Source organism: Homalodisca vitripennis, chromosome 1 (genome assembly GCF_021130785.1).
Source record: "Homalodisca vitripennis isolate AUS2020 chromosome 1, UT_GWSS_2.1, whole genome shotgun sequence".
In the NCBI taxonomy this organism is placed as follows: domain Eukaryota; kingdom Metazoa; phylum Arthropoda; class Insecta; order Hemiptera; family Cicadellidae; genus Homalodisca; species Homalodisca vitripennis.
In genome coordinates, this window is record NC_060207.1 from 237,921,831 (window position 1) to 237,947,553 (window position 25,723).

The 25,723-nt window shown below is 39.5% G+C and overlaps 1 protein-coding gene across 8 annotated transcripts in view; it reads right to left on the minus strand.

Moving 5' to 3' along the window:
• The window catches only part of LOC124353198 (ETS-like protein pointed), a 357,362-nt gene that overhangs the window by 30,286 nt on the left and 301,353 nt on the right, over positions 1-25,723 (minus strand). For all 8 annotated transcript variants that reach the window (XM_046803086.1, XM_046803084.1, XM_046803083.1 and 5 more), the window contains one exon: positions 21,147-21,329. In XM_046803086.1, the coding sequence (XP_046659042.1) occupies positions 21,147-21,329 (183 nt within the window). The remainder of the gene's footprint in view (positions 1-21,146; positions 21,330-25,723) is intronic.

Sequence of the window (25,723 nt, forward strand, 5' to 3'; positions counted from 1 at the left end):
CAACGACACATATAATTTTTTTTGTGGAGTCGCCTGAGGATGAAACCATTTATTTCGAAACCTCGTCCAAAAATAAACTACAATGGAAAAGTGTTGTTTTAATAATATTTACTACAATTTAAAAATTTGTCCTACTGTTCCCAGAGTCTTCAAACAAAGCGTTCTTGCATTATTCGTTTTTAACATAAAATCACACTATTATGACTCCTTACAATCCATTTTACTACTGATCACTTCGCGGTTTCCCTGCGACAGCGGATAACATGAGTTCGAAGGATTTTGAAATTGCGATGTCACCCCCCTGACCATAAAGCGAATGTAAACACACACAAAATTATGCCCGTGATTAATTTTCCACGTTTTACAATTAGAAAAATTGAAATCCTTCCGTTTCCTACCCAATTTACTAATGATCATGGTTCTAACATTCTAACATCTAGCTACTCTATACTACAAATTGGACGTTGGTCTATAACAAGTATTGCTAATCTTGTTATTGCTTTAGGAAAATACAAATCCACTGGAATACACGATTGCTTGGAACTGGAATGATTTGAAAATACTTGGCTGAACGTTATCAGAGCAATCCAGTCGGGAAACGGTCCGATGTACGATTCCCACGAACCATCTCCCAGTTTCCCAGCAGAGCACACGTCAGTTTTAAATCCGGAGACCAAAGCCACACTTCCTGTTTACACTATCAAGTACGCACTTGTAAACATCCTGTCCATTACATTCTTATTATCTCATTTTTATATTGATGCACCTTCAAAAACAATGTATGACATAATGTGTAAACCGTATTAGATAACAGAAAATTATAATCTATATTATAGGCCTGTATTATTTACAACAACCTACCTAAATAATACACACAGCCTGTGTGTGGCCTGTGTTGTTATTATTATTATATACAGCTGTACAATTGAGTACAAAATATTATCACTATTATTAATATGGCACGTTCTGTAGTTGAACATTTAAATTTACAACCTTTAAAAATTGATTTTTAAATCAAACAATTAATCAATCCTACGTAAAGTTCTATAGTTATGAATGTCTACATGTGCCAAAAGGTATGACATATTATAAATTACAAATTTACTTTATAACTACAAAGTTAAATTATTCGAATTGTTTTGTATTCCAATATTATTTACCAAATACATATTTCTTTAATCTCTTACTTTATATCGATAATGGATAAAAATCACAATTTTATTTTTTTAATGCGAAAATGATATTTTCTTTAAGAAACATTGTTGACAATCCTATATACCTGTATCGGAAGACTTAAATGAAGTGATTTTATATTGATATTTTCGTTACTACTATAGAATGCGAAATGAGAGTATTTTTACATTGTGAATAAAACAAGGAATGTGGCTAAGTTTATTTAAAAGTTTTGGTAAATTCATGTTATTTATCAAAAATATTGTAATTTTGTATTAATACATAGGTTGTATACCTGTACTCTAGGTAACAACAACCTATCCAGAATATAAAAAAGTTATCATTTTATTTCAGTGAACTAACCTGCCAGTAAAAAACCGTGAATTATGCTTATAACTCGCACATTACATATATGTGTTCAACACTGAAAAATACACATTCTTGTAAGACGATCTCAAACCTACATATTTGTTTTATTTGTAATTATAAAAAATACAGCTGATTTCATAAAGAAAAGCACACAATAGACGAATTTATATCTATTTGAGGAGTTAACAAGAAATTACTCTTTCCAGGTAAGAGAACGGGTGACGACTTCAGTATCACCGACCGTTCAAGTCTCCAGAGTACATATTGCTTATGGACAAACTTCACGGCGGTATTCCCACGAATCTTTAGGACAATCATATTCGCGATGGATAAGTCAATTTTCCAGTGTGTATTATTAAAAAAGATAATCTACACTTTATTAATCGACGAGCCTTCTAGTTAATACCATTCTCCTTTAACGAACTATAAAAAACCAGAGATTTACTGAATGTTTTAAAACTACCCCAGTTTATCTTCAGTGTTTGATCTTCGCGTACTGCGTATTAATGTTAATTGAATTTTTTCCGCGTTCTACCATTGTGCACAGTTCTATTAGCAGACACACCAGCGGTATCATTGTACAGAGGAAACTGTAATACTACAATTACGAACTAGCACTTGATTTGATTTCGACTTTTCTACTATACTGTCAAGTTTACAATTAGTGGTAAAGTCGTAGCCGATAAATCTCGATTTGTAATCATCGCCTCAATTGTCCGTAAAACCAAAATCTGGACAAAAATGTCAACACTTTTACAAACCGTTTAATTAACCTATTTCAATTTCTTACGTAATCAACAAATAAAACGTAGAGAATCATATCGACACACACTGTATACACATAAATGAGTCACAAAAACACATATGTGTCCGATATCTATCTATAAGTGTTCGGCGTGTACCTGGAACGTATGTGGTGGCGTTGTCATGGTCCGGCAGTAAGAACGAGGTGGGGCTATCTGCGTAGAACGCCTCATGTGCAGAGTTGACCAGGTCTACTCCTTGCAGCACCATAGCGATACGGTCCTGCTTACACGATCACTAACACTCGACTGTCGGGTCTGGCGGCAGGCTAGTGGGGGGGAGGGGGGACCGCCCAACACTCCCCCCCCTCCACGAGCGTACAGGCCGCGGACAAAGGTGTGCGACCAACACGGTATCGTTTTCGACTTAAATAGTATTCAGAGTAACTGTCATAAAACGTCCCTTCCGCAGCGTTGGGAGCGAAGCTGGTGAATTGTTCAATTCTTGTAAAAGTGAAAAAATGTCAATGGCAGTCAAAATGTGACAGAACCAAGAAACGTATTCAGTTCAACAAAATACTGGCTGTTTATGCATATATGCATTCTTATGGAACCCACCTTAAAAAATTGTTATAAGAGCGAAATATATCTTCCCTCTTTCTAAATGGTCTTGACTTGGCTTAAACGAACACAGTCAAAGTAAGTAATTAATTACTTTGCAATTAAGTGTTAATTAAGTATTGCCTCCGTAATACCATAATTGTCTCTTGAAAGAGGTAATTTGTGTATGCTTCAGAAGTACCATACTAAAACCTCCATTTTCTATTTTTATACAAAGTAGAAGTAAAACAACATTACTCTCTTAACTTAATTTTAATTACAATTAAAAGGCATTTGCAGTTTGGGATCACTACACGACTAATTGAAAATTAAGACATATCTTCTCCCGTGCCAAAATGATTGTAGCGTATTATTAAACAAAAAATGAAAACCTTTTATTTTTAGCCATCAAATCTTTTCGAAAAATGGTTTATATAATTTGAATTTGGTTTTATAGTTCTTGCATTTTAAGCGTCACAGGGTGGGCGAGGGTTACTATTTCCAAAATTCAATTTAATAATTTAGTCTATTTTTTAATGGGACCAATTAAAGCGTACTAGGGAGAACTTCCAAAGGAGTAGACTTAATAAAACTTCAGTTTCCAATCAATTCACATGTAATGCAAAACAACATGGCACATTTTTGCATGTTATTTTTTGGATCACGATGGAGTTGTTACATTCCAATTTTGGATGAAGAGGGGAAGAATACTTAAAGACAACCTTCCGAGTACTTCAAGGAACAATCTCATTATATTTTAATTTTAATATCATTATTATTAAGGAGGATGGAGTTATCCTTTACTTATACGTGTTGTACAAAATTGTTAGTAGAAATCTTTAACACCTTCTCTGCTGAAGATAAGATAAGAAAAATTGCTCAAAACCCATTTTCAGTTGAGACTTTTTTGCACTACCTGTTTATTGTGTCCCTCGCTCCAGAGTGGGTTTAAACAAGCACTCAAAAAGCCCTTTCATACGAGTACGGAATGGCGGGGGTGGGGAATCATAAAACACAAAATTGTGGGAATATTCGTGGACAAACGCCCAGTTCATCGTAAGAACAAATGAATTCCCAAGGTATTGAGCCTTCTTCATCAGAACTGTTGACAATGAATGAATGAATGAATGAGCGAGCGGCACTCGGGCCCGTGCGGAGATGTGAGCTGAATGAATGAGAGGAGAGAGGAGCGCGCGGCGACGCGACAGGAAACAAGACAAAGGGCCGAGCCACACTCCCGGCGGCTTCCGGTCAAAACGGAAACCAGATCGCAGCTCCGCGTCTAGCGAAGAGTGGAGTGGAGGGCTCCCTCATTATGGCTGTCAATGAATTAGCGGAGATTGTTTCGGCACACGACCGATCGTCTCAGCTGTTCTGCATCCTTCCCCGCCCATTCACGCCTTCCCTTCCAGCCACAGACTCGACTGCTGGAGGAGGTCATCCACATACCGGCTGTTTGTGAATTACAGGATATCATCTAGGCATACACTCGCTGAACTGATCCTCTTCCGCCGAGCCGCACCTTATCTTCCCTAGATCCTCGGCGATCTCATACGTTATCTTCCTTGGGTCCTCGGAGATTTCACATCTTATTTTCCATGTGTCGTCAGGGATCTCACACCTTATCCTCCCTGGGTCTTCAGGGATCTCACACGTTATATTCCTTGTGTCGTCAGGGATCTCACACCTTATCCTCCCTGGGTCTTCAGGGATCTCACACGTTATATTCCCTTGTGTCGTCAGGGATCTCACACCTTATCCTCCCTGGGTCTTCAGGGACCTCACACGTTATATTCCTTGTGTCGTCAGGGATCTCACACGTTATATTCCCTGTGTCGTCAGGGATCTCACACCTTATCCTCCCTGGGTCTTCAGGGATCTCACACGTTATATTCCTTGTGTCTTCAGGGATCTCACACCGTTATATTCCTTGTGTCGTCAGGGATCTCACACCTTATCCTCCCTGGGTCTTCAGGGATCTCACACCTTATCCTCCCTGGGTCTTCAGGGATCTCACACGTTATATTCCTTGTGTCGTCAGGGATCTCACACCTTATCCTCCCTGGGTCTTCAGGGATCTCACACCACGTCTTCAGGGATCTCACACCTTATCCTCCCTGGGTCTTCAGGGATCTCACACGTCGTCAGGGATCTCACACCTTATCCTCCCTGGGTCTTCAGGGATCTCACACGTTATATTCCTTGTGTTGTCAGGGATGCCACATGTTATTTTCCCTGGGTCGTCAGGGATCTCACACCTTATCCTCCCTGGGTCTTCAGGGATCTCACACGTTATATTCCTTGTGTTGTCAGGGATGCCACACGTTATTTTCCCTGGGTCGGCAGTGATCTCACACATTATCCTCCTTGGGTCCTAGGGTCCTATACACACTACTAATCTCACAAACCAGCAGTTTATGAATTACTAGATATCATCTAGGCACACAATCATTGAACTGCTCATCTTCCGTCTTGGTAGAGACAGAAAGTTTCTAAGAAGAGTGGAAGAAAACCTTGTTTACGAAATCTACAACATTTGTAGCTTAACTCTTGTAACTTGTTCATACTCTTTTCACGTGGATGTAATAAGTTCCGACTTTCGAAACCGACGAACATGACAGACTGTAAGTTGAATTGGTTGAAAGACTCAAGGGTTAGCGAAAATATTATACATTTTAATTTTGGATGTACATAAGTGATGTATGAGGTGCGGGCGTGGCAGTGTTATTCCGTGAGAAATACATCACACATAATGAGACCTTCAAAGACATGAAAACGCGCCTAGGGACATACAACAACAATACAAAGAGGACACTCTTCCAAGCCGTACTGAGAAAATAAAACAATTAGAATCCGTCCCGGCCGAACCGATTACTTAAAGGAGGGGGAGCAATAAAATTATTTATTCTAGCCACTGCATCGGCCGAGCCGACCGTAAACCATAAAACAATAAGTCAAAACAAGGAAACAAAGGAGGCGAGCAGCAGAACCCCATTCGTCACGGACGCTGATGCGGGCAGTAAAGATATCAGCGAGGATAACACGGGTAGTAGACGTGCGGAGATTATCAGCTAGAGGCCCCGCTAGGGTGGTAGCCACCAGGGCTTCCCGCCAGGACCTGTCGAACACGCCGATATCTGCCGGGTAACTGACCTATGCTCTGATCTGCACAACACACAGCACCACGGACTGTGACGTATTTTAAAGCCTCAATGTTGTTGTGGTCCTAATAGCGGTCGTGAAGTACAAGAAATGTATTGGATTTCAAACGTCTGAACCGACAAACCAACAAAGGCCGGTTCAGGAATAGGTTGCAAGAACGTGATTGACAGTTACGACGATAATAATTATAACCAAACATTTATTGGCATCACAATCAAAAATATTTGGGCATAGTTTCGTAATAGGTAATAGTAAACACAACATAGAAATATTTTTTAATGTCCGATAAAATTCTCTTTTCTGCTATTATTGCAGTAAAAGTCAATTATTACTACTAGCCGTGTAGGGCTACTATGATAAATTGACTAAGAAAATAAGCAACATAGTCCCCTCGTATTAATTTTTTATTCCACGATCAATAACATGATAACCTAAAAAAAAACTATAAACAAATTAAATAAAAACACTTACTTTCTTAATTTGGATATGTCTTCGAATATTGGATTTTGTGTGTTGATATGCATTGTATTTGACAAGTTGATTGAATCTTTTTTATTATTTAAATAAATGTGTGATTATTCTTTGAAAAATGACTTTTCTCCCTTTTTTGAAACTCAATAATTTCCATGTCTTCTTCAATACTTTTGTAATTGTGTTGTCTACGTTGATTATTTTCTTTATTATATACTCGTATACTTTAAAAAATCGCAGGTTTTGAGTTTTTATTCTTTATGCCGGTACGGCTTAGGCTAAATAACGTTCCGCAAAATTTAGGAAACGCTCGCAGGACCGGGGAAACCAAATAGCGATCGTCCGCCAGATCTGCTGAGACGGAGGACGTAAAGTGGCGCGCGATGACGTGGGTTGTGTCAGCAGCGCCGCGGGGGTCTCCCCTAACTCATGCGCTGAGGTAAGGAGAAGATGCGGTCCAGAGATGGGACCGTCTCCAGACCCTCGTAACGACCCGTCAACAAACAAACAATATTAGCACGTGGGACGAGTGAGCTGCCGCTACAGGCTACACCTGAAAGGGGGCATTCCGATAAATTGAATTTGGATTTGTTTTCCCACTCGTCAGAGAGAAGGGACTACTTGCCGATGGCGAGTTACTTATGGGTAGTTACCCCGTTGTTACTACTACTTGTGATTGTCGTTTGTTATCTTAAACCCACAGCATGGATTGCTGTAGATGATGAAGATTTTTTTAGTTAGACAATTCCAATTTTAGGAGAACAGGAGCGTTATTGGCCTGCAATCTACCAAAAAATCCACAATCACGAACTTGAATAAAACTTTAAGAGATGGACAAACAAAAACTAGTGAGGTAAGAAGATACACTCCTTTTGTTATATTTCTTATCGTATCGATGTAAATGTCGATGAGAAAAACGAGCCTTGCTGTGTTGCAATGACACCAAATTCTTACAGGTTGAATGTGCCCCGAATACGATCTTTAGAAATCACTTAGAACGCCGCGTCGTTACGAAATTGTACACAAAATGAGCGAGAGAAACCCTTACGATGCTTACTTTCAACGGAACTTCTTCAAGCTCAGGAAATCTTTTACTTTATTTGCCAATGGCGTAGTGTAGCGGGTACAACGGTTATCGCAAGATAACCAGATCAAGCAACGTAATGCGTGGCTGCTGCTTGGATGGGTGACCGCTGAGAGATCCTGTCCTTGCAAGCAGTCCGCCTGCCCGGTCATTGGTGGTGGTTCGGAAGTCACCTTTAAGCCGTTGGTTCCCAGGTTAAGTGTTACAGAGGGCTTCTTAATCCTAACTTACTCTGGTAAAATAAGACATCTTTACTTTCCTTTAGGATGAGACGGAACTGGCCACAGATAGGAAGTGGTTTTCGCTGAGTTCTTTACAAGATGATCAGTTTCCAATTTCTGAACTGGTGTGGGGGGTTCGCAGTAAGAACGACCCTGGCCGCTTTGAAGGAGCAGAGCGGTACAGATGTACCCGAGGGGCTAAGGAACAGGAGGGCACAAGCGTACAAGGCGTGGGGCGGGGCGTAGGGCCTGCTTAGAAAACCCAATCAAACCCTAAAAATTGTAGAGTGGAGTGTCGCACAAGAAAACAGGAAGCCGGAACAAAAGCAGTGCCACGTGTGCGATTGAGGGGGCACTTTGCAGATGCTCCCCGACCAGAGACGACCGGAAACTGGCGGTACGGGGTCGCGTTTCACCCCCCCCCCCCACCCTCCGGCGGCGCGGTGGTGGAGGTATGCAGAACTGTGCCGAGATGCTTCCTGGAGTCGCGACATTTTAAGTGCAATTGAATTTCGACACATATACATAATTATCTACTGGAATATGGAAAAACTTATAAAGAATAGTTCACACGTTCCCTTACGGTGACAACCAAGAGTACAAAAGAAGATATTGACGTGGTTGAGGAAATCTATTTAAATCATCGTTTTACACGAAACTGCATTTAATGGTTCTCATATGTAAATGACATAACGAGTCGATAAGGAAGTATGTATACCGAGACACGAACAAAAATGCTTAGAATTTTTTGCTGTAGCCTACAAACACTAACTGTGTCAACTTAATATAGACGATCGTTGCATTAAAAATATTTATCTGAGAATTAAATGTGGCTGATTTCAAGAGTGGGTAATATCTGTATCTATCTCTTTTGGTTGTTTGTCCGTAAAAAATGCGGTTGCGAGCATTGAATCGCCCAGGCTAATCCTGCAGGAATAGTGCCATCGAGTAGATGAAGTTAACGCATTTTAGAAGCTTAATTAGTAGAAAATTATGTTTAAATTTTAGACGCAATCTAATAAAAGTGCAGGCGGTCTTTTAATTTTAATAATGATATGCTGATGATCATATACAAAATGTTCAGTAAGTGTTTTGATATTTTAGGATTTTTTCTGCATATAAATATGAGCAAAAAAGTTCATATGAATATATGTCCTAAACCCTTTAGTTTTCTTTCTCTGTGACTTTATGTTTTTTTTATAAAAGAAATTATTGATAATTGTAATAAACTTTGGTAGATCTTTTTGAAAATAAAATGTTATCAAAATTCTTTTACCCGTTTTAAAATGGCGGACGTTAATCAGTTTTAAGTTTTTTTTAATGGAATACTTTAATCGTCCATTTTGAAACGGGTTGAAGGTTTGTACAAATTCTCAAGTTTCATAACTTTATCATTACTGGTTCAAAAGATATAATTTTTTACCACATACAGACAGTTAGACGGAAAACTAAAGGTTTTAGGACATACCTTCATACGAACTTTTTTGTTCATTTTTATGAGTAGAACAAATTCCCAAAATATTGGAACACTTTTACTGAACACCCTGTATTTACGTGAAGATTATTTAGTTACTCAACACCATCGAAATAAAATTAAAATCTGCATCAATACAGCCAATGAAAAGCTACGTAGTTTATTAAAGAAGCATAGTATACGGAAGGAGTAGCTGCAGAACTATGCTTCACGATAGAGCTATCAGTGCAGTCAGGAAATAAATATGGACATGTTCAGGATAATAAAGAGAAAAGGAAGCGTCCTAAAATGTGCCAATCAGCTGAAGTACACTCTATTACTTAGATCAAAACAAATTTTTATTTAAGGGAATTCGCTTACAAAGTACGACAAGCTTGTGCTTCTCACTAAGTTTTAAGGGAATTCAAAAGGGTAGTTAAAAGGCATCATTTGCTATCGTATTACAAATTCTAATATGTATAGGCGGTATATATTGAGTGTTTTCTCTACTGATGCTGACGTCATTCTTCGCGTCATCTTCAGACTACTTGTTGGACCTATCCATTTCTTCTGCTAAAAAGATCAACACTAATGATGAAGACCTAGCGATGGAAGTATCCCTTTTGAACAATTTAGTAGAATCAAGCGACTACTGCAGCAGCATCAGTGGTGCCCAATGGGAGCCGCAGAGACAGAGACAAGCGGCAGGCGTGTCCAGAGAACTCCTCTCTGACAATGGCTATGTCACGGTACAAGATGGCGGCGGCTCTGCATTAGCATACCTGGTGGTATAACGGCGCGACAACACATCTGCCTGCCCAGCACCAACTGTTGAGCGCTCACCACCCCTCATCATCATCTCACCCCAATCGTGCAGTAGAGACGATCACTCAATAAACCCAGTAGCTTCACACTAGCCGACATTAACACCTTCAGATTAGGCGTCATCTCATATTTCATCATCACGATCTCCAAACACCATTCTGACCATGAGAATGTGTACCGCCTTACATTCCTAAATGACCATTCAAAACCAAGTAATTGTGTTCACCGTAGATTGCAACTCTCAGACCGAGAAGTAGCGGTTTCGATTTCCATGGATTTAGACGCTTTTCTACCTTGAAAACGTTTATAAAATAACAATGACGTCATCCCTAACAGTGTCTAAAATAACAATGACGTTATCCCTAACGGTGTCACAATTAATTCACAACTATGTAAAAATGCAGATGATGCGTACAATATTCCGTCAACTTTGGTTTAAAATGAAATTTCTTCTGCGCCAAACACATCACTAAACGTAAACAAGTAACTAAAGTTATTATGTTACTGTTATTATGTTGCGCATCTTTTATTATGTTAGTTTAATCTGATGTGCGTTCTTCATCGGGCTTTTGCTAATTGGATGTTCCATTTTAATTTCACAATTACTGAGTTTTGTTTTTATTGTAAGTTCTTTTTTATTATTGAGTTTACATTTAGTTTGTTTGAAGATTATATTATTATTTTTTAAGTTTGTAAATATTTCATGATCGATGGTTTTATATTGTTTGATGTTTTTGTTTTGTATTAACCTCTTGTAAATTTTGTTAATACGGTGAAATAAAATCTGTTTGAAATGAAATTAACTAAAGGTGATGAGAACTTTGTGTACGGTTACCTTCCTGTGCAAATCACTCTTAATTTTACAACAAACACAATTGAACTACAAAGATGTGTACAGATTGTGTTCGTCGTATCACTGCATTGCCGAACCACGAGTACACCAATACCCTGAATGCCAATTTGTTTTGTTTAAAAACGATGTCTTTGCGTCATTATGAATTGGATAAAAGTTTTTGTGATTTGTATACATGAAACACGAAGGAAGATAGGACACAAAGTCCAGACACCCAGTCCGGAGCTTGCCACCGCGCTGTCCGCGGCTGGCAGCCCAGGCCGCGGCCATTGTAATCGCCCGTTCCGCAGACTGACTCTGCCGCTTTGTATTGTAATCATGCGAAACTTGGTACCATCCACAGTCCCGTTCCCTCCCCCCCCCCTCTTCTACTGCCTGTACATTCTACAACACTCTATGGTCTTTGTCCGGAGCGACCTATGGCAGATCTCTTTCACCGAGGTCATCTGCAGATCACTTCATAACTTTAGTAGCGCGGAGACCGAGTCTGTCACCTTAAATTCTGGAAGAATTCACCACTTGACGAAAAGATTTTCACTAGAAGACGCAACTAGAGCTGCCAAGACAAAAATGTTTTTGTCCCTTCAGATTATGGTGGCACCACTGGCACCTTCTTGTTCAAGAAAGTTTTCAAAAAGTTTTCGTAGCTAGAAGACCTTTTAAGTTTATTGAAACCTAAATGAGATTATAGATCTGTACGCCCTTGAAGATCTGTACGTGATTATTCGTGGACGAATTTCCTTTGACCTGGAGTGCTTCCTCATAAAAACCTCTTGCGCCGGTTATCCAAAACAAAGGTATTATTAAAAACATCCGGAGACATAATATTGCGCTTAGCACTAAGGTCTGGTCCACGACGCGAAATCTCACGGAAGGAAATCTTATAATTTCACACCTTGATGGCAAACGAGACGGCAGGAACCTATTATTGAGGTTTTCACCGGATACACGTCATGTTCCGATCGATTCCCTTTCTAAGCGCCACCGCTTGTACAGACGGGTAGGCCTAGCTCGAAATACTTGGACGACACTGAGATCTCTCCGTGTATACAACTGGTGACGTCAGACATGGAATGATGACGTGTCGCGCGCCCAGCTGACCGCGGCAAGGGTGAACCGGAAGTCAACCCCCTGAGTGGGACAGCGCGCCGGAAGGACAGGTTGGGCCGGATGTTAGCTCACAACTGGTCCGGTATCCGGTCTCGCGACGCACACACCTCTCCGTGTATTAGTAGAGGCTCGCGGGCCTGTACATGTAGCTGAGATTGTAGCTGATATCGTTGGTCCTCTCCCGCAGTGAATTACTTGAGTCTTGAAGCAAATACTTGCGATTAATTTACTTCAGGACGACGTTTGTTGCGAAAAGACATATTCATTTCAATTATATGATGGTTTGAAATCTGGTATGGTCATTTTATAATTTTCAAGAGAAATCTGCCACATTTTTCAAAAGAACACAGGGGCAGTAATAAAATTACGAAAACGGAATACGTCATAATGTACAAAATAGACTACTTTCAACAGACTTTTGGTTGTGCAGATTAAAATTGTTACAAAGAACAAACAATCCAAGCACTCGTACACACAGTAATGAACCCTAGCAATGACGCTAGTACATTACAAGCTAACAGATGATAGATCATCCAATCCCAAAGTTTATTACCACTTAAAATGTTCTAGTAATGCGCTATTTAGCAGAAATTTAAAGAAAAAATAAATTTTTAATTTTATGAGTAACCTCTGGTATTGACAAAAATATTGAAAATTAATATTTAATTCATCACAATGAATATATCACTATACGATTTAAATACATTATAAGCCTAAGAAATGCCTGCCATTGAATCCTCAAATAATTATTCTCTCGTAAAACAAAAACAAAAATTGTGAGTGGAGAAAGCGAATTAAATTTGGCAGATTACGAAATTATCAAAGAAATAAATTGAAAGCCGATGGACGATTCCTGTATAAACGGTCGAGGGGTGGAGAGGGTTGGTGAAGTGGGGTGTCAGTGATGATTATTGGACCCCTGCGGCCCTTTCAGTGGACCCTTCTTGAGGTGACGGCAGAAGAATAACTAAAACGCTTGTAATGCGATGGGTTCAGATCATGTAGGCTCTACCACATATCACAACTTCCCCCCCTCTCCCCTTCACCACCAACAACCTCCCATTGTGATATTGAGCACGTGCTTGCAGAAAAACATCTGAGCCATTCAATAACCATAGAGTGAACATCAACTATTCTTGTCCTGTTGCACTCAAATTCACATGCAGTGGCACTCACTACTACCTACATTCCTTTTATCGCTAACAAATTTAGCCAATGCACAGAGTATCTTATCGATGGAATTTAATTGACTTGAGATAGGAACATGGAGAGCCGAGATATCCCAATGCACAGAGTATCTTATCGATGGAAATTTAATTGACTTGAGATAAGAACATGGAGAGCCGAGATATCCCAATGCACAGAGTATCTTATCGATGGAAATTTAATTGACTTGAGATAGGAACATGGAGAGCCGAGATATCCCAATGCACAGAGTATCTTATCGATGGAAATTTAATTGAATTGAGATAGGAACATGGAGAGCCGAGACATCCCAATGCAGAGTATCTTATCGATGGAAATTTAATTGACTTGAGATAGGAACATGGAGAGCCGAGATACCCCAATGCACAGAGTATCTTATCTATGGAAATTTAATTGAAGGAGATAGAAACATGGGGAGCCGAGACATCCAAACATTTCACCGTCACGTATAGGTTGGATAAAAGCGTAAAATGTCTCCTATACATAACTGATTTGGTAGGAAGGGTTGTGTAATTCACTGCGATTAATTACCCCCATGGGTTAGGCGTTCCTTCTTGCAGCCAACAAAATAAATATATACGTACAGTACTGACATAAGTTGATTATTTTGAGAGCTGGCCTTTTTCCACAATTTTGACATATTTTATTTAATTTTCATTGTAGCACAATTATGCCAATTGGGCATTGCAAAATTTATTACTTGAAATTTAGCATCAACCCATGCATTAGTTAGAAACTGGAACATTAATCGGGACACAGTCTGAAAGGCCGAGGCTATCCTTATTTTATAGGGATGTAAGGTTCCCGCAGCACTAGGATCACATCTAAGGATGGAACCGTTATTAGCTCTATAAACTAAACAACTGATAGAGAAGAAAGTTAAAAAGCAAAAGCAAACTCACTTACTGGGGTGGGTGGATTAAATATTATACAACGCCACACCGAGCGTATCGGAAGGATAACGAGAACTGTCCAGTCTAAGAACAGGTTTGTGTGTATGTATATATAGCGCCGATATCGCTGAGTGCTCCGCTAATTAACTGATAATTATGCACTCGCTGATGAGGCCTCCGAGGCTTATTACTACTTGTGTAACCGAAATAAGCTTAATTACTCGAGCGGACTTGTGTTCCAACAGTCACGGCGTAATCACTGTAATTTACTTGATGAAGATTTTTATGTATTGCTATCATCCCCTGAATCGATTTTAGTTTTCACAATAATGCGTGCTTTTATTACAGTGTTGACGGTGTCAGACCAAGTGTGTGTTGTTGAGGTCAAGCGACACAACATCGCTCTGCGGTCACAATGTCACTGACAAGACCGATAACTTATCAGCTGATAACAGCATCTGGACCAGACCGGTCGCCTCTGCCATACCCTTGTCACTGACTTGACGTCGAAACAAAAGAAACGCCAGGGTTTGTCATAGACGAACATGACTTATCGGGATGGCCATATCAATGAACTTAACTTGTCGTCGGAAAAAATCGTTCAGTCTCTACAAGATATCACCGCTCAAACCTCTCAAGAGAGTGCTAGTTGGGAAACTTAAATTTAAATTTAATTTAAACCTAATGTTACTGACAGGATAACATGATTTCGGACATTTGCCATCGCTATACGTTACAAAAGGTATAACACAACGTTTCGAGGATTGGAATCCATCCTCTTCGTCAGGTTAACTAATATCTCCCCCACCTGACGAAGAGGATAGATTCCAATCCTCGAAACGTTGTGTTATACCTTTTGTAACGTATAACTATGGCAAATGTCCGAAATCCTGGTTTCCTGTCAAACTTTCCACCGCCAATAACACACTTTAAACAAAGAACTAGTGTCACTATTTAGGAATGTTTTAAATCTTTGGAGGAGTCCGAAGGAACACGTGAAACGTGAACAAAAGTCAAACAAGCCACACGTGTGTAATTTTAAACTTGTTGCTGACAAAAAGTTGATAGAAACAAAACAACTTAAATTTAGAAGAACCCAGTAAACATTGTATCCGCACTTTTGAACGATGTATCTGTTCAAGAAAAGGTGCAACATAAATATGACAAGCAGTATATTCTTTATAAATGCACACCCTTGAATAAGGTAAACATATTTTGAATGATTATTCAAAATAATCATGTGCATGTGATGGTACTACAAACACAGACATCATTTGTCGTCTGTGTTCATTTTATACCTATAAGAAGTCGTGAAAGGAAATTCAATTAACAACTATTATAATATAATAGACTATATTGCACAGAATTGTATTCACTTCGAGTATCCAATGAAAAATACTATACAAATGCGTAATTCTCGAATTCCCGTAATTTTTGGGAGGAAATGAGTGCAAGTACACATGTTTATACTGAAAAATAAAATAAGAAGTTCACTACATATTTATGATGAAAACAATAATTGTACTATAAATCGATATTTACAATCTTAATATTTATTATGAATCCGCCAGACACTCTTACTTCATTTTGGCCTAAATTCTCCCAACACCATTTGTTTCAGCGCTTACCAGTCGCGAGTGTCCTCCAAAACGTAATCACAAAATTAACAACGTGAATTATTGAAGATAATTCAGGAGATTAACACAATATATGTTATATACCACCTGATTCCTGCGGAACACTCATATTGTAGAACTTCGACCCATGATGGAATTCTGACAATCCGAACCGTAAAGTCACTTGCAGAATGAACGAACGTTTACGTACCTTTCCAGATCATCTCGGCAGGGCGAGGGTGGGCAAACACATCGGCGGAGAAGACGCGGGGGCGGGCATGTATCGGAGGTAATGCCGAGGGTGTCTCGGGCAGTAAGACGCGGCGAGTCCGTAGGAAACACTCCGCAACACAGTTAGGAGAAAACAACACCTAACACAAATTATGGTAAGGTGTCGGCAGGGGGGGTGAGGAGGGGGGCCAAATGCACCAACAGGGGCCGCCTACTTTCTAGTGGTTAGTTCTGGTAGAGTGGTCGCCGCCGGCCGCCATCTTGTCTCCAGTTCGGTTTCTTCACTCCGCGTTTCCTCTTCGATTCGATCGGATCAATGACTTGTTGATTTTTTAATTGCGCTGGCAAAAAAATGTGAAATCGGCTCGTTTCGTTCGCGTCGATTCGCCGCATCCGCGGTCGGGGCACGCGCGAGCGCGCGCGGCGGTAATCCGGCACCGATCGCGAGGGCGAGGGCGCAGGAAGCACCGTGCACGCCTTGAGCTGAGGCGGAGCGATCGGTGGAGTCGAAACTGAACCTAGAGAAACACTCGGGCCTTGGAGCGTACTCGTGGAGGATGAAGCAATCCTGAGATGGTGACAAGAACAACGAAACAGATTTAACGTCTGCAAAGCGGTGTTTTCTAGACTTAGGAAACCTTCTAAAATTTGCAACTGTTGACGCTGCCCGGTCTCTACATCTTGGAAACAAGTCTGTCTTGTATATCTAAATGTGCCATGACGAATGGCCGAGACATACATTCGTATGAGTCTAGAGGCAGAGATAACTACCGAACTGGTAGACACAGAACTGTGGTTCATGAACGCTTGCTTGCCTTCACAGGCAGGTGTTCATTTCGTCAATAAATTACCGGATTCAATTAAAAACACTCCAACGCTCAAGGTGTTAAAAACTCGTTTGCAACGCTTTTTAGTGTCACAAACATTTTATAATGTTGTCGAGTTTTTGGCATATGATTGGGAGACCACCAATTAAAAAGACTGACGGGATTCGTCGCCGAAAGTGGGGATAATTGGTGAATGAATGGATTTAGGCAAGTTTGTAAATTGTATGTTTGAATGAGATTTCTTGTGGTGTGTATGACAAAAGTGTTAGCAAATAAAAAGCAAAAATTTGACTTTTGCCATGCGTTATATGATGTTCCGGCAATAAAAATCTGATTTGATTAGGCTGCGTCAAGACATTTGCAATAGCTATACTATGGAAGCTGAGGAAAAATTAAGCCCAAAAGCATATTTATGAAAAAAATGCATTACTATTGCACTGAATGAGTATGAATGTGAATAATTTAAAAAAATTGCACCTGTTGACTCTGCCATGTCTCTATATCTTGGAAGCAGTTCCATTCTGTGAGTCAAAATGTGCCCTGACTAGAGGGGCCGAGACAAATATGGATATGAAACGAGAGGCAGAGAGAACTACCGTACTGGGCGACACAGAACGGTGGTTAATGAACACCTACCCTCGCAGGCTGGTGTCCGTTTCCATGAACAATGAACAAACGCCCAAGGCGTTAAAAACTCGTCTGAAGCGTCTAAAGCATTCTAGTGTCGCCGAGTTTTTGGATTACAGTTGGTAGACCTCCAATCTAGAAGACTGACACTGGCGTTGACGAAAGAGAGAATTGTATCCGGTATGACTTTTGCCACACAACTGTTACATTGTCCACGGCAATACAAGGGTTGACTTTGACTGCACCGGCACCTGAAGGAAGACATCATACGGTCGCAGAGTGCTGCAGAGTTGCGCAAGACACGGTCGCGCCGCACGATACCGATCTGCTCATCTGCTCCTTGCACAATCCGGCGCCACTTTCCCTCTCGCAACAGCCGCGGTACAACAATTGTTCATTAATTCTGTTTCAGCGCGTCCATAACCAGAGCGCGCGCCAAAACCGTGCCAGTAAGAGTGAGATGGCGTCCAGATAGCGCCGGCACATCCCGACGTGTTGGCGTAATACCGCGGACAATTATCGCTGGTGGGCAGAGCCATAGCGCACGCTGGCCTTGCGTAATGCGGCAGCGGCGGCCATCACAGATACTGTGGCGCTCATTGCTACATCTCCCTCTCTCTGGTGTAATGTTCATGATCAAGGGTTGAAACACCATTAACAACAGGGTCTTATATGCATCGACTTTTTCCACCTAGGGCGAACTCCTCCATGGATTTTGCACCCCCTCTTCTTCTTGTTGGAAAAGAAGACTTATATATTTCCTACTTAGAGCATGCAAGAACATCACCTATCGATTTAGGAAATTCCACTTGGATCATCCACCAGAAAAAAAAGAGATTCTTTGCATTCTTTGTTTGAAGATTGTTTTTGACAATGGGAGGATTGTGAAGGAAACAGGATTATTCCGCGGACATTTGCATCGTTCGGTGATACAAAAGTTCAGTAACACTACGTTTCGAGATCTGTATTCCGATTTCTTCTTCAGGTAAATAACTAAGCTGACACATAATTACAAACTAGGTTAAAATAAAGATCTCAAAACGTTACTGTTTTTTTTTTTTATCATTGAATGATTGCAAATGTCCGGAAAAATCCTGTTTCCTTAATTCTCGGCATCTAGGCTCGTTTCAGTTGAAAAGCGGGGAGTTAAGAACTATTTACAAGCTATTTTATATTTGCAGTATTTAAATGATCGTCAGTATTCATAACATTCGGAGGCTCCTTCTGGTTAGATACAAGAAAATTCCCTCTTTCTGCAAATACACAATTGTCCTTATCGTATTCATCTCCAAGAAGTCATAATTTACACCAAAGTCGTCGAGAATCATCAGATTTCCACCGAGTGCAACATATTTACTTGACAACAGCGGTAAAAGAAAGACCCTGGAAACAGTTTTCAATATAGTTTACAGGTTTTCTTCCAAGACTCGAAATATTCACCCAAAACCGTCGTAATGAAACTGTCCCGACATTGATGTTACGTTGAGAGGATTATTATCCTGAAACACGTCTTAATCGCGTTTTTATAAATTGCGTAGATTAAAGTTTACGTAATCTATTTTCCACAACCATAGTCGACGATTGTGGAGTAGACGGAAGAACTTTTCGGGTTCATGACTTCATCACAGTGCTTGCACTTAAGGTGGAGTTAATTGTTGGTCAATATGATCTGTTCAAGGGATCATCAAGAACTACTTAAACAATTTCATCTGACCATTCAGCGTCCTTTTCAACCTAGGATAATCGCCAATTTATTATCCTAAATACGTTCACATTCCATATTTTCTCCAAGAACGCCGGAACTCACAGGTGTCGCCACGATAAAGAATGTTGCAAAATCAAAAACACTTTGTCACGTAATAATGAGTGAGCTTGGTACATTGTTACTTTCCTTATAGTTCCTTGAAGATAAGTGCAAATCTGTCTGTGTGGGTAGTTCTTATCAGAGAACCTCTGTTATCCATTCCTTAGAGAAAAAGATTCAACTTCTAACTAAATCAAACATTTGTGAACACATTCAAACCGTACACTACCTATACAAGGTAGCTTCCTCACCCATAATCACGTCAAGACCGGTCTTAGTGGTCCTTCCAAGATTTTGCCAAGGAAACGGAAATCCGAAAGCGGAAGTGAAGACATTAACGGAAGCCGACTAAAGGGCAACGGTCAGTAACATTAGTCAGGTAGGGCAAAAAACAATGAGTCCAAACGGAAGCGGGCAATAAAACTCAACAAACATTCCCGATCATCGAGAACTGGGAAAAACCATGAAGATGATTTCTTCTATGTTGTGAGCCAAGTGTACGTACATCTCAAATTCCTCTACAGTGATAAAGCCATTACAGTTACGTTACAAACTAAAAAGATAAATTAACATCTAACATAGAAATAGTGTTTAAATGCATTGCAATAAACTACTCTAGTTTATATCTACGTAAAATTACTTTTTGTTAAATAGATATTTCAGTAAATTTTGTAATTATACGTAAACATGTAATTTGCGTTACACATTAAACGAGACGACTATGTTATAAAACGAAAACATATATTACATAAAAACACAATATTATATGAATGGTCTTTGTTTTGACGACTCTGTGACTACTAAAACAAATCTTTAAAACAACTGTATAACACTTAATTTATAAACAAACACTCCAATAATTATAAAATTTTATGTGAGTGCCAAATCAAATCCTAGTGTATTAATAAATGACAAAGATTTTCTAACAAAAAATGTATTATTCGATAGACTTTTAGACGATATAACTTGATCACATATAAAATTAAATACAAAAATTTAACCACCAAGGTAGTTGTTAAAAACATATGAAAATTTGGTTTCAATTACTTATTTACATCATTGACCATAACCTACAAGTACCTGACGATGAATTCATTGAATTCGAAATGTACATTGTACAAAAATAAAATCCATCGAGTGTTTAAAGGTGTGAAATGAAATGAAAATAGTTTATTTTCCCCAAAAATATTACAATAAAATACATATACATATACCTAAACACGTATTGCAACAAAAGTATGCACATACATACAATATCTGAAACCATGTATCAGAGCACAACAATACGGTAGCCTACTTATACATAGTTATTTATTATTATATTAACCATGTAGTAATTATATTTAATTCTACCAAAATTTGAAAAAAGAATAGTGATAAAATTGGGAAAAGCCTACATGGGCCTAGGGCCTGTGCGTAGGCTCTGGTCTGGTCGAGAATATTGGAACTCAAAATTTATGATAGGACAAATGTTGTTATAAGTAAAAGAAAAAAAAGTAGTTTTGTAATTTTTGAGATTATTAAAGGTTTTATTAATCCGACTGGATGACAATGGCGACGGCACCTTACAGGTAATTGACGAGTACACAACCGAGTATAAATCCAGTTCTTCTCCACAGTGTATCAAGTATTAATAATTATGGTAATTATACAGAAGAAGCAGACCGAACAACAATAAAAGTTAGGAAGGGTTAGACGTTCAGCGATAACAAGGGACAATAAGTCTATCAACCTCTTCGCCATCTAAAGATAGTAACCAATCCTTCACGCGTTTTTTTAAACCAGGTAAGATTAGGATTAGGCTACATCTCTAATATCTCCAAAATCACTTGACACCGAGTGTTGTGTGGCAAAGTGTAACTGTATCCAAGGACTCACCCTCGTGTAAGTAGGTAGCGGCGGGGGCGGGGGTGCCGGGGGCGGGCGAGGGCTTCAGGTCCTGGGAGGCGGCGTTCTGGCTGTTGTAGTTCCCCAGGAAGTCGCTGAGGTCCGGCACACACACGGAGTCGTACAGAGTGGACGGGGTGTTCTCCAGCGACATCGACCTCTCCTTCTCCACCTCTGCAACATCCAAGGAGAACGGAACTTGAGGTGCAGTTCGGGCCCAGAAGGATTATGCAGATAAAGGGATGAATTCGGAATACAATAGAGGGCTTTGGTCCATCAATGGAAAATGATAACAGGATATATTGGAAAGTTCAGGTTAGGAGAAGGAGCCGCTTCCTGTCGAGAATCATGAGGAGGAATTTATGCACTAAGTCATGCCCCCCCGGAAGAAGGGGAGGCCATCTCTAAACCAACCTCTCCAGTCAAAGCAGGCAGGGGGTGGCACACCCTTAACAAGAACCTCTTCGGTTAGGGAACGACCCCCACCAACTCCAACAGTCATCTCCCGTAGTAGACTAAACCTATCGAATTATCCTTGCACCCCAGAATCTCGACATTTGCAGTTAGTGATGTGCCGCTCCTGGACATCCATAAGGTTGCCCGGATTTAATTGACACATCGGTTTTTGCTGTGCCAAGTTGTAGGTTCAACTGGAAGGTATAAACTAGCCAGAAGTGATTCTTGCTCGGTAAAACAAGATTGTTTAGGAAATTACTCTTGCATAATTTGTCAATATAATCTTGAAAAAGTACAATTAGTAAATTTGTGAAACTAAACATATACATTATATGTGTGGTTGGATTTTTAAGACGGGTTAAGATTTTCATGTGATTATGGATATGAAAAAATCAAGTAACTTAATATAATATTGTTCCAAAGAATGCCTTCGGTTCGACAGGACATTTGTAAGGTCTAAAACCAGTTTTAGAATACAATTGTAAATTTTAGACAACAAAATATTTAACAAAGCTTTCATTCGTGTTCGCCCCCTGGTAAGGACATAGCTGACGAAGGGGTCAAAGGGGTCCGAACCCCCCCCCCCACTAAATTTTCATTTGTTTCAATTACTTTTTTAAGTAAACGATTATTATTATTATTATTTAAATAAAATTAATTTAGTATTACTAACATGTACTGCTAAAAGATCGTTCTTAACATGGATACTCTCTGTCCACTTTGGGAAATTATCAGTTGTCTTGACCCCCTCCCCACAAATTTGTTCCTGGCTACGCTCTTTCTTGCTCCCTGAAGGATCTTTGTGGTGAAAACATTTTATTGAACTCCTCATAAAAAATAGTTCGGTTAAATATTTCACATTTTCTTATCTTGCAGAGTTTGAAAAGCGACAAATTCAGCTGGGGAAGGACTTTTGAATTCGAGTTCGAAAAAGCACTTATAAACTTGTCAGAAGGCGAATCGATTTCGAGAACCGCCAAAACGTATTACAAGACTCCCGAGGTGGACGCGACAACGGCCGCACAATCCTTGGATGAACCGTTGCACAATTCCAGCCAAGGTTGACATACAGTCATGCCATGTGAACAGCAATCACACAGCAACACCGTACCTGCTTGTGTGACTCAGAGGCAGTGTTCGCGGTGGCATCGTTCCGAAACACATTGGTCCTAATTACGTTTCCAGTTTGTTTGGAAAATACCACATCGATAGTGTGTCCGAAAACAACATAACTTCGATAGGGTATCGTTCTCTCTGTTGGGCCAGTAAGACGATAACAATGTCACGGTTACGCAACAAAGGATGTCAGATTCCCAGTCCGACAATCTGCACTAGAATGGCGTGCAGTCTGTCATAATTAATGCGCCAGAAGTAGGCCTTGGGCAAATTCCTCCGAGGCTATGTCTTCCAGTTGAGAGGAATCTTTCAATTGTCCACAACCAAACAAGGAAGGATAAAATATAAACTCTCAGGTAACAAATAAAAATGTACATGAGAAATTTTTATCCTACTGCGAGTTCTATAAAATTCTGTATTTATTATAGGGATATATTCACATCAAGAAAATAAGCATTATCGTTCCTTGATTAAGGGATATTGATTTTTACTTTATAAACAATGTTTAGTCATTTCCCTTAAAGAAAGTTAATTATATATTAGGTGACGATTGTTATTTATTAGGTGACCTTTGTAAATTATTTAATCCTACCAAACTGACACGCAAAGAACGCTTTCGCCACATAATTTATTTTACAAAAAATCGAGAAACTTGTACATGTACCCCATGTGTAAGTAGTGTGTAGTACCCCATTATAAATTTGTCATACATTGACTGCAAAGATGAAATATAAATGAATCGATATTGAAAGGAATATACAACAGAAACTAGTTAAAACTTCACTAAATCATCGGGTTACTTAATTTTGTAAGTTCTTCATTAAGTTGGATTTCTTACAAATAATTAAAAAATATACCGGAAACACCTATTGCGACTGCACGAACTCTGTGATTATTAGCCAATTATAAGCGTTGCAAATGGTAACCGTACAATTGAGATCTTTTACGATAAACAATATTTAGGTCCCGGTTTGGTTGCCGCTCGCCTTGAAATGCAACGAAGTAAGTATCAACCTGACTACTCAATAAACGTACCATGGCATATAAAACCTGCTTAATCTTTCAAGTGATCATATAAATGTGCAAAGACTCATATGGATCCAGAAAAAGTGAGTTTTTTTATAGTAAACAGAAGTTACAGGCTTGCCTGTATTGAAATAATAACAGTATTTCGGACATTTGACATCGTCATAGGTTATAAAACATCGTACTGTAGCCTGTGCTGGTGTGATGTGTGATTGTTATCCTCGAACTTGTGATTTGTGCTCGGGATTTGCATCCTGTGCAGTGACAACACATGGACTGGACTCCAGACAGCTTTTGGGTATGTTTGAACACTTTTCTTTCCCTTCTTTACTTTTTCTGTTCGTTATTTTTGTACGTATTAATACCTCCCTCACTTGACGAAGAGGATAGATTCCAATCCTCGAAACGTTGTATTGTACCTTTTATAACCTTATTGGAATCTATCCCCTTCGTCAGATGGGGGAGGTATTAATACATACAAAAAAGAGCAGAAAAAAGGAAAGAAGGGAATGAAAAGGGTTCAAACATACCCAAAAGCTGCTTGGAGTCCAGTCCAGGCGTTGTCACTGCACAGGATGCAAGTCCCGAACACAAATCACAAGTACAAGGATAAAAACTACACATCACACTAGCACAGGCTACAGTGGTATATTAAGTCCTTCTTTAATTCCTTATTTTATAACCTTTAACGATGGCAAATGTCCGAAATCCTGTCAACCTTTCAAACCTTCCATCGTTTACAACAAACTGTTAACAAAGAATTGCCAGTGTTGTTCTTAGCTGAGGAAAATACAGTGTAGATCCTCTGCAGCTCCTTGTGGACTTGTTAGTACAGGTGTGAAGTAAGATAAATTGTAACTTGTACTGTTAGTTGTTTTTACCGTTAGGAGTAAAACCTAACCACATTTCCATTCTGTTAGTCAAGGGTTGGGTGACTAGATTATTTGATCATTGGAGAACCGCACACTTAACTTTTCATTGTGAATTAGTATTTTCGCACCTCAGTAACAAGAAACGACGCTTAAGTATGGCTTAGGTATTAGGATCGCTATTGAGAAAATCTAAGTAGAGCATAATTAAAGTATCGAGTACTACAGGTTGACAAATACAGCAAATCACAGTTTCCACATTTTGCGCAGAAACCCTGCCATTGTGCGGTACGCTGTTGCATGTAAACAGAAAGGCGACACAACGGTGTATTGTGGTGTTGTTGTAAAGGGAGGATATCCTGGTGAAGCGGACGTCCAGCGGTACTCACAGTCTGGCTGTGGCAGTAGCCGGTGTCCAGGGGTGCGGACTCCAGCACCCTACAGCCTCCAGGATCACTGGAACCCTCGTCTCCAGCGCGCGCCCCTTACGGACCTACGCACCGGCGCCTTTCCCAACCACGCAGTAAGTACAAGTGTTAGTGTTATTTTGGGCGTAATAGAATTCATTCATAGTTGTTTTTATCAACGGCAAAACCCATCTTTATGATAAAGTCTTCTAATGCAATATGGACACATATGTACCTAATTTTGGGTGTAATAGAATTCATTCATAGTTGTTTTTATCAACGGCAAAACTCATCTTTATGATAAAGTCTTCTAATGCAATATGGACACATATGTACCTAATTTTGGGTGTAATAAAATTCATTCATAGTTGTTTTTATCAACGGAAAAACTCGTACTTATGATAAAGTCGTCAAATGCAATATGTACACATATGTACCTAATTTTGGGTGTAATAAAATTCATTCATAGTTGTTTTTATCAACGGTAAAACTCATATTTATGATAAAGTCGTCAAATGCAATATGGACACATATGTACCTAATTTTGGGTGTAATAAAATTCATTCATAGTTGTTTTTATCAACGGTAAAACTCATATTTATGATAAAGTCGTCAAATGCAATATGTACACATATGTACCTAATTTTGGGTGTAATAAAATTCATTCATAGTTGTTTTTATCAACGGTAAAACT